Below are 10,913 nucleotides of genomic sequence, written 5' to 3'. Positions count from 1 at the left end.
TCAGTAGTTGTGGCTTGTGGGCTCTAGAGGGCAGGCTCAGTAGTTGTGGCACATGGGCATAGTTGCTCCACAGCATGTGGGATCTTCCCAGACCAGGGCTTGAAGCCGTGTGCCCTGCATTGGCAGGCAGATTCTTAACCACTGTGCCACCAGGGAAGTCCTCTATTATATCTGATAAAATTCCTCATCCTCCACTGTCAATATCTTACCACCCCTGGCCGGCCTTCAGTAAGAATCCTGTTGAGTCAGTCTAGCAAGAATATCTATTATCCCTAATGTTTTTACTTAGTAGTTTTCCATTCACTGACCCTCACCCTGCTACTTGGCTGTAACCGCCCTGCCCCACCCTTGTCCTTGTGTTTGGAGTTGAGCCCAATCTCTCTCCCCTACTATAAAACCCCCATTGCAACAATCCCTTTTAAATAAATCTTCCTTACTGTCTTTAATGCATGTCATGAATAATTTTTTCTTTAACACTACTCCCCATAATCTTTTAGTTCCAGCTGAACTGGACTTGTTCCTCCTGCCTCAGGACTTTTGCATATGTGATTCCTTTGCCTATGACTTCGTTTTTTTCAGATAACTTCAAACTAGGCATCATTTTCTCAGGGAGTATTCCCTGAACCTATGAGAGCTATTAGCTCTCATGCTAGATGTTCCATGACACCCTTTATTTCTTAACACTCTTCACACTTGGAATTTGTTGTTCATTGTGAACTCCAAATAAGGTTAAAGGCAACGTTGGCCTTGTTTGCCAGTGTGCCCAACACTAGTATTGACTAGTACATAGTAGACACTCAAATATTAGCTGAAGGTATGAGTAAACACACACATGAGATCAACAAACTTAAACAAAAAAACTCACAAACATACAAAGAATGGAGTTGCTTATGATGTTTAATTTTTATGTTCACTTATATTTTTAATACAGCATTAATAATGCAGAAGTCAAAGATTGACTTAGTCTTTAATTTCTATCAACTACAGTTTTGGTGTCCCTCTATGAAACTGAGAAATCTTTTCAAAAGAAGATCCTCTAACTAGACTACTCTTAATTTGACTAATACTCTAAAATATTAATGATAGTACTGACTGACTTCCTGGTTCATCAGTAGGCTACTGAAGAGAATATACTCACTTTTAAAAAAAGTTAACAAATCAAATGTCAAGCCAGAACATACTGCCTATGAGTTGGAAGTATTCTTTTTCTTCTAGCATCTACATTAGCAAAGTTTCAGTGGGACAAAACAATCTTAGATGGCAAAAAAGTAACTTAAGCACTTTGCTTTCTTTTTGTGGAGCTTCTAGTTACTATGGGCACTCGAGAGAAATTAATAGCTGCTTTGGCTTTCAAAGCTTTTCTAAAGTATTTAAAAATTGACTGAAGGCTAGAGGAAGGGGCTAAGTTGTGTTTTTCTGTACCAGCAGAAACCATGGGAAACTCCTTTTTCAAAACAGTAGCTTCAGGTTTATCCAAAGGCTTTGGACTTGTCACCCATTCACGGCAGTGGTGCTTTATCCATGCTAATAACTGGATGTCACTCCCCAGCTGGTGTCCTACATGATGTTCAGAGTCAATAAGTGCAACAGCATATACTTTGCTCATTACTTCCCACTTTCTATGAACAAGCAAGTCCATAAAAACCAAGCCTCCATAACCATGTACAAGGAAGGCAACATCCTTGCCTTCAGCCTTTGAAATGAAGTAATCCCAAATATAAGCCATATGTTCTTCAGGAGTGTTGCTGCATCTTTTTGGAATACATTGGAGAGACTGCTGGAGAGATAAAAAGCTCTCAGTCTGAACCATTTTTCTGGAAGGGGACTCAACATTTTGTGTTAAAAGGCCTTTCCACTCTTTTTCTGTCTGTAGGTCCACAAAATTGTCATTGGGGTTTAGCACAATTACATCATAATGTGCCTGCAATGCCATTTGAATACATGGTATCTGACTTCCATGTTGGAGACCATGACGTATTACTGCCTGCTGACTCCACTGACCAGCTCTAAAGACCCCACGGTCTTGAAGAAGGACAAGAAGAGCAGAATGATGATTTGTTAATGCTCTCTCACTCATGAAAAAGAAGCTTCTTGGTTCCTTATCAGCCTCTGGTGGGATATATACTTTTTGTAATTTGCACACTTTTTCCAAAAGTTCATAAATGTATTGTTCGAGCAAATGGCCAAGGGCCTGGTAGCGCTTGCTATTCCTCTCCAGGACATTTTTATAATAGTTAAAGACAAAAGGCTTATGTGTCTCAGTGTGTCTCAATTCAGCTTTTTCATTGAAGTCATATTTAAGTTCCTCTAGTAAATCAGATTGTTCGATAAATTTTCGGAAGCTCAGTTCCTGAGTCACTGGTAACCACTGAAAGTGAAAAGCAATATTATGTCAGTACCAGAAAAAATAAAATAGAAATTTCATCTTGCTAAGGTCTTCCTGTGGGAAATCATACTGAATTAAGCACTTTAAGAAGACATTAACATTATGGTAAAGATTTTAACTCAAAATAATTGTGAACGATGCAAAGTAGTGAGAAACTGAATACACTAAGAGACAATGGCCAGACCATATATAAAAACAGAACTCTGACCCACAACCTGCAGCAACTTGCCAGGAAGCCAATCCCTTATCTGTTGATCCAATAAACAGCCCAGGAAGCCAGTCTTATAAGTCAGAATCTCAGGAAGTCAGACTGCTACCTCTAGTGACAATCTGAGAAGCCAAACAATAACTTCTGTTACAATGGGTCCAAAATGGCCAAGGCTTGATTAATAACTTAGAGCTTCCCTAATTTTTATCCTTGCTTCCAACTTAGGACCCACCAGAGAAAGCCAAATATGCACCCCTAAACAGTCACATAGGATGCCTCCCTTCTAGTTATCTTGCATTCAGCTTCCTCATGCCAACAGTGTCCAGTCAGGACATACCAGCAGCCTTCCCTTTTTTTTCCACTACAAAGCTTTCCCACTCCTCTGCCTGCCTTTGAGTCACTGCCAAAATGCAAGTGATGGTGGCTGACTCCCTTGCTATAGTGAGCTCAGAATGAATAGGTTTTGCTTTTCTCATTTGGTTGGTCTTTATCTCCACAGTAAGCATTCAAACATTTTTGCTATTAAATAAATGGCAGGGGATGGCAGTAGAAGTGAAATGTGAACCAGGCAGTGTAGATGATGATCAATTTATCTACTAATAGAAGATATGTTTATTCTGATATTTGAAAATAAAAAAAGTGACTGAGAAGTGAACTTAGTTAACATAGCCCAAAGGGAAAAGAAAAGACTTTGAAAGGTTAAGTCCTGGGAAAAAAATCTCAAATAGACTCTATTCTGAGGCAAACAAACAAACAAACAAAAACAACAAAAAATGTTAAGTGGCTTGTGCCAAACAACTGTTAAATAAATGTTGGGTACCGAGGCTATCTGACTCCAATTCATGTTCTTAACAAATTCATTAATACTCTCACTCCTTAATTTCTTAACACTCACACTGGCAACCACAACCTACTTCCAATAAATAGCACTCAAAATGATTTTCAGTGCCACTCAAGCTGCTCTCAAGGCTTAAGGCAAAATCAAAATGGTGCTTGCTTGCTTTGATTTCTTAACTCTTTTCTCACTTTCTGAATCTTATTCCCTGATTCCCAATTCATACTTTATGAAGGTGTGTGTTTGTTCAAAGCATCCAACCTATCTACACAGCTATTTTTTTTTTTTTTTTTTTTTTTTTTTTTTTTTTGCAGTATGCGGGCCTCTCACTGTTGTGGCCTCTCCCGTCGCGGAGCACAGGCTCCAGACGCACAGGCTCAGCGACCATGGTTCACGGGCCTAGCCGCTCTGCGGCATGTGGGATCTTCCTGGACCGGGGCATGAACCCGTGTCTCCTGCATCGGCAGGCGGACTCTCAACCACTGCGCCACCAGGGAAATCCTGCTCTCTATTCTTTACAAACTTTTTTCCTTACAGTGTTGCTGATTTCAGGTGCTATTATGTAATTAATATATTTTCCTAGAGTGTAAATGACAGATAGGAGCCTCTGGAATTAGATTGATTTAAGTTTAAATCCTAGCTCCAAATTTTACATTGAGTGACTTTCAGCAGGTTTCTTTACCTCTATAAGTTTGTTTCTTCAACTTGTGAGTCTTAGTTTATGTTATCTAAAATAGCAATCCTTATTACCCTCTATCCTGCTACTCTGCTTTATTTTTCTTCATAGCCTACATTACCACCTGATATATAATTGTTTGTATATTTAAAAATTATCTGTCTCCCCTCACTAGAATAAAAGCTCTATGAGAATAGGAACTTAGTTTAATTAACTGCCGTATCTGCAGTACTTGGAACAGTGTCTGACAAATATAAATATTTTTTTGAATGTATAAATGCAAAATAGGATAACATTTATTTCACAAGGCTGCTGTGAGAATTAAATTAACTAATATAGGTAAAAACCATTTTATGTACTGTCTTACACATGGAAGTTTCTGTTAAGATAGGATGATCTTCCTTTTTGAGAAGTGTGAAATAAAAAAACATATATCTCTTGTCCAGCCTTCCTTATTCACTCAACACTGTGATTTTTATCCACATTAATAAACATAGTCCTACGTCATTCATTTTATCAGTTTATAGTGTTCCATTGCTTGAATATGCCATGGTTTATTTAACCATTTTCCTGTTGAAAAATATTTAGGTTGCTCCAATTTTCCACTATTATAAACAAAGCTATAACAAACATAGCTATATTTTTGTGCACATATCAAGAGTTTCTTAAGGCAATATACCTAGAAGTGGAATTTCTAGGTCATATCAGCATCTTCCATTTTACCAGATATTGCCAAATTGCTCTCCAAAAAGGAGGGTCTATTTTATACTTTGGCATGGATGAGAAGGTTTGCCCAGAAAAGCAGTAATCTCTTAGATCTAAAAATACTTTGTTTATTCAGGTGCTGTGCTGGAAACTGCCTTTTTCTCTACCGAAATAAAGAGAAAGATACTGAATATTTAAAACTCAATGAACTAAACCTAAACCAACTAAACTAAACTAAACCAATGAACTAAAGAACCTTGTTAGCTAACTTTTCTTTCAATCAGAGAGTAAAATAAAATGAGTATTTTCTAATAGCACATAGTATACGGCATTCAGTTACTCTTTTTCACCTTTAAGTGCTTGTGTCCCTAGTTGTTTGAGAAACAATTCTCAGGGGAAAAGAATGGGAGTTTGCAAACTGGAAAACAGATATATAAAGGACAGGTATAGGTGGGGTGAACAGAGCAAGGTGCAGAGTATCCTGTAGAATGAAAAGGTAGACAATTCTTTAGAATTTATTGTAGCATATTTTGCTTGGTTAATATACTCAAACTTGTTAACTCTCATATCTAGCTGTCTACCTGATATATTTACTTGGATGTCAAATATCCATTTCAAACTTAACACGTCCAAAGCACTCCCTTCAATCTACTCTCCCTCTAGTCTTTCCCATCTTATAAATAACTCCATTCTTTCAGTTGCTTGTGCTGCAACCTTCCTTTCTCTCTTTCACACTCCACATCTGATCAATCAGCAAATCTGTAGGCTCCCTTATTTGAAATATATCTCTAATCTAACCACTTGTTACCTCTCCACCTCTACTGCCCTAGGCCTAGTGCAAGTCACTATCAATACTAACCTTCATTGTTAAGCCTCCCGTCTAATCTCTTTGCATACACTCTTATCTCCTGGTAGTCTGTTTAACACATAGCAGCTAGAACGATCTTTTCAAAACATCTAAATTGGATATCACACCCCTGTTCAAAATGCTCCATTGTCTCCCCTCTTACTCAGAATAAAAGCCTAAGTTCTTACCATGGCCTACAAGGTCCTCCATGACCCTTAGCTCTCCAAGGTCATTTCCCTCCATTTCTCTCACTTGCTTACTCATCTAGTTACATCATCTGGCTCTTAGCTCTTTCTCAGGTGTCATTTCCCACCACTCTCTTGCTTACTTCACTCTAGCCACACCTGGTCTCTTTGCCGCCAACTTGTAAAGCAAGCTCCTATTTAAGGGCATCACCCTTGCTATGCCCACAGATTGGGACACTCTTCTCCTAGATATCTATAGGGCTTCATTTCCTTCAAGTTTCTGCCCATCTGTTATCTGATCAGAGAAACTTTCTCTGAGCATTCTATCTGAAAGGGCAATCCCCTCTAATCCTTCCTTACTCCCTGTCTATCTATGATGCTTCATTTTCCCCTCCCTTCCTCCTTCTTCCTTTTCTAGTTTTTTTTGGGGGCGATTTTTTTTATTCAAACAGAAAGTCACAAAAATTATAATCATCCTCATCAGTTCACTCAGTTTTCTTCCTTTTCTTTTTTTTTTTTTTTGTACTTATTACCAACTGACATATACTTGCTTACTGTCTGTTCCCTCCCATTAGAATATAAGTTTGGGACTTCCCTGGTAAACCAGTGGTTAAGACTCTGTGCTTCCACTTCACGGGGCACGGGTTCAATCCCTGGTCTGGGAGCTAAGATCCCACATGTCTTGCGGCACGGCCAAAAAAAAAAAAAAAGAAAAATTCCATGACAGCAGAGACAAGGACTTTGTTTTGTTTTGTTCAGTAGTTCTTGGAATAGTGCCTGGTGAATAGTAGGCACTTAAACATTGTTGTTAGAATTTTACGATTTTTGCTAAGGGCATAAGAAAGTAAAGAGAAAAATACTCTAGCTGTATACACGGAGAAAGATGCACACAAAGCTTTTGAAAAATTATAGAGTCTCCTTCTATAATTCTAAAGTTAATAAATGTTGATTTATGAATTATTCTTAGAGACTATCCTATGCATCTATATATATTTATTTTCTCTTTTGCAAATCAAGATGGTACATTAAAATAAAGGAGAGAAGCTTTTTTTTGTGTTTTTTTTGCTGTATACGGGCCTCTGACTGTTGTGGTCTCTCCCGTTGTGGAGCACAGGCTCAGGACGCGCAGGCTCAGCGACCATGGCTCACGGGCCCAGCCGCTCCGCGGCATGTGGGATATTCCCAAACCAGGGCACGAACCTGCGTCCCCTGCATCAGCAAGCGGACTCTCAACCACTGCGCCACAAGGGAAGCCCGAAAAACTGTTTTATATACTTAGTTTTCTAAAGAGTGGTTTGGAATAACATAACTTAGCTTTAAGAATAAGATTGCCGGACTTCCCTGGTGGCGCAGTGGTTAAGAGTCCGCCTGCCAATGCAGGGGACACAGCTTCGAGCCCTGGTTTGGGAAGATACCACATGCCGTGGAGCAACTAAGCCTGTGTGCCACAACTACTCAGCCTGTGCTCAAGAGCCCGCAAGCCACAACTCCTGAAGCTCGGGCGCCTAGAGCTCGTGCTCTGCAACAAGAGAACTCACCGCAGTGAGAAGCCCATGCCCCTACAACCAAGAGTAGCCCCCGCTCGCTGCAACTAGAGAAAACCCGCGTGCAGCAACAAAGACCCAACTCAGCCATAAATAAATAAATAGAATAAGATTGTCAGAGCTGCAAGGGATTTTGATATTCTTAGCTAATATGTTTATTTTATAGAGAAGTGAGGCTTTCAAAGGTAAACTGACATGCCCAAAATAACTCAGGCAGCTCTACAAACCTGAGAGATGATTCATTTTTTACCAGTGATTTTAAAAATGCACAGTATTTTTCATCCATTCACCAAAAATTTGGTGAGGGGATTTGTTAGTCACTTAGTTTTCTATATCGAATAATCTAGTCATTTTAAGAAGGGAAAAGAGTATATAATCATTAATGAGAATTTCAAGTTAGGTCCTTTTAGTAACCTGTATCAGGTGGTGACACTGCTGTTATAGCCATGCCTAGAGCAAAACATAATTATTTTAAATTATTTAACTAATTGTGGTAAAATACATTAAAAAATTTACAGTTTTAACCATTTTTACATGGGCAGTTCAGTGGCACTGAGTACACCCACATTGTGTGCAACCATTAATACCATCCATCCATCGAACATTTTTCATCTTGAAAGACTGTAACTCTGTACCCAGTAAGCTATAATTTTTCATTTCCCCTTAGCAGCAGCCCCTGGCAAACCTTTCTACTTTCTGTCTCTATGAATTTGACAAGAAGAGGATGGGTGGGGCAACAGAATCACAGATGCAAGTAATTTTAATTAGCTTACTTTGGTTTTAACAAACTCCTTCTCTAGGACCATAAAGTGGTTATATTTAACAATATTTTACATTCTTTACAAGTGATCAGTAAGCCTTTATGAAAATATAATTTTACAACCTGAGAAGTTAGGGTTTAACCCCAGGTTACACAGTAATATACCCTATTACAGTAATTACAGCCCTTTTGTGTATTTAAGAAAGAGGTCCTGTTGTATATCCTATGACATTAAGAAGCACAGATGAGTGATACTTCACTAAGAAAATGAAAAAAATATCTAAAGATACTTTTTTTTCAATGAACATGTTTTTATTTACTTATATATTTAGAAAACCAAACTAAACCAAAACAAAAAAACCCCTGGAAAACATCTTTTAAGAATTACTGTTTTGGTAAAAAGCAGCACTATTTTTATTTTCCCAACACATAAATGCAATTATGAGGGTTTTTTTCAGAAAAATAATTATGCCTGTATACAATTCCATTTAGTAAATTGTAGAAAATAATAGAGCTTATGAAATTTTATATGTAAAAGATTCAAAGAAGAGCAAACTAAATCTCTTCCCCCTGCCTACCTCTCCCCAGGAAAGACTAAAGAAGATTAATTTAAGCCACCTGAGGCAAAGACAGAAAATAGGATATTAGTGATGGAAAGAAAAACATCAGATGTTAGAAATCTTGGGTTGCCCAACTTTGAGTATGTAACAGAATCTCCTAGGAAAGTTTCTTAGAAAACTAATTTAGTGAACTATTATAAAGACACCCTTGTAACTACCCCAGGTTAGCTTTTTAAAAAAATTAATTCACCTGTGAAGAGAAGGGTCTTTTTTAGATTTCGTTAGGCTCTCCTCAAAGAAATTGTTAATTAAGGGGTAAAATAAAGGGTTGATCAATTTCACACTGCCACTATGTCTTGAACCTATTAAAAAACCATACCCACTGCTTTTAATAGTTAGTATAGTTAGTCAAAACAAAAATATAATGAATACCTAACTTAAACACTTTACATGCACTTTTAACACTCAATAAAGAACCATACTCATTAAGATCAAATCAGTCCATCCTCTCCTCCTATAAAATACTGGGCTGATGTATTTCTAATCTCAAATAATCTTAATTTAAAAGGCCCTATACAGTGTGAGCTAAACATACGTAAAATAAATGATCTTATTTACAAACATACTAAGAGAAGAGAATCATTCACTTTTTTTGGTCTTTCTTCCTTATTTTAAAATAAGGAAGCTTTCTCCTGAACATCATAAAACACTATAAAAGAAAAGATTGTGTAATTAGTCTTTCATAAAAGGAAAAGTAAGGTTGTTTAATGACTCCCTCAAAAGTAAAAAACTGAATTTTTTCGTCCTATAGTTGTTTGCAATACAGTCAACTATGTAGTAGAGATTGTTAAAACTAAAACAATAAAAATACTGGTTTAAAAAGCAAATTTGAAAATAAAAAGCAAATTTAAAATTCTTGAGCTTAAAGGCCATTTATCTTTAAATATGTTATTCAAAACTAGCTCCAATTCAAAGAAACAAAACTAACCCACTAAGTCTTTATTAGCAGAAATGCTGTATTTGGTTCAATGACAAGTTTAAATGACATATTTGCAAGCTGAATGATATGATTATTTCTTATAATTTCATTTCTCACAGGTTCACTTCTTACTGCTAAACTTTAAAACTTCTTTTAAGGAAGCTGTCAGTTTGGACTGAAATGGATTAGGCCTACTTACAATTTCCTTTTTTATGTTCCCATCTCTTAGCTCTATTTCCATCTTTTGCAGTTAGTTTCGTATAATATTGGCTGATGAATTGAGCCAGTATGATTCTTGAGTTAAATCATTCAGTTAAAAGAGTTGATTTACGAGGAAACTTAAAATTCAGATATTTTTCAGTAGGCAGTGTTTTTATTTGTTAAACAGAAATAAACTAGGGCCTCTAAATGAAATCCTTGTAGTGAACTTCATTCTCATCAAGCAGAAGTATTTCTGCTTTTCAGCCATTCCTGCCCTGTATGACACTCCCCCCGGTCCAATAGGCATCATCACCTGGAGGCTTACTTCTAGCTCCGCACAGGCCACACTGTAATTAAGAAGCAAGGCTCAAGAAGCACGAACCTGGGCTCTGGTAATGAGGTGGACGAGTCCCTTTACCGGCCTTGGTAAAATGGGGGAGGAGGAGCGGATGTTAAACTGTTGGAACATTCCAGTATCATTTTGCCTCTGGAGCGCTCTGCTGAATTTTGTTAAACTTATTGTGATTAAAGCTTACACAGTAAAAAAAAGTTATTCAAATATGTACATTATGGCTAATAAAGTAGGACAATTTTCTAAACTGATGGGTCCTATGAAAGGACTAAAAAAAAAAAATCAAGTCTACAAGTACTAGTCGTTGAGTTCGAGGTCAGGGTTATTCCTTTAAGTACTGTAATAAAAATTAGCAGCACAAATTCGTTTACACTCACCCACTTTCTAGCATCTCAGCATTTTATGTTTTAAAAAATTGAGGTGCAGCTTATCTTTTTTCCTGGCCTTTAAAAATGGTGAGTTTGAATTTTGAAGAGATCCTTTCTATTTCTCTGACATTTTCTCCTCAGCTGACCAAATTGATTTCCACTCCAACTGCTAAACCAGCAGCTAGGCTATTGATTTTTGTCGTCTTAAAATCTTTTTTTCTGAGTCTGAGGAAGCGCCTTGAGGACAAATATATGGGAGAGTCCATGAGGAACGTAGTAGCACAAAAGGACTAATGTTTTGTTCTCA

At 37.4% G+C, this 10,913-nt stretch overlaps 1 protein-coding gene across 1 annotated transcript; it reads right to left on the bottom strand.

Annotated features, from left to right (window-relative positions):
• Nucleotides 1-914: 914 nt before the first annotated feature.
• LOC132490371 (putative protein FAM172B) lies at nucleotides 915-10,405 on the bottom strand. The gene is made up of 2 exons (XM_060098723.1): nucleotides 10,269-10,405; nucleotides 915-2,368 (listed from the first exon to the last, which is right to left on the bottom strand). Exons 1-2 carry the CDS (start codon nucleotides 10,353-10,355, stop codon nucleotides 1,274-1,276), a joined length of 1,182 nt encoding a protein of 393 aa, XP_059954706.1. The 5' UTR covers nucleotides 10,356-10,405; the 3' UTR covers nucleotides 915-1,273.
• Between the last annotated feature and the right edge of the window lie 508 nt (nucleotides 10,406-10,913).

The sequence above is a fragment of the Mesoplodon densirostris genome, chromosome 5 (assembly GCF_025265405.1).
Source record: "Mesoplodon densirostris isolate mMesDen1 chromosome 5, mMesDen1 primary haplotype, whole genome shotgun sequence".
NCBI classification, from domain to species: Eukaryota; Metazoa; Chordata; class Mammalia; order Artiodactyla; family Ziphiidae; genus Mesoplodon; species Mesoplodon densirostris.
The sequence above is the reverse complement of the archived record's forward strand: the minus strand, read 5'-3'. Positions and strand labels throughout refer to the sequence as shown.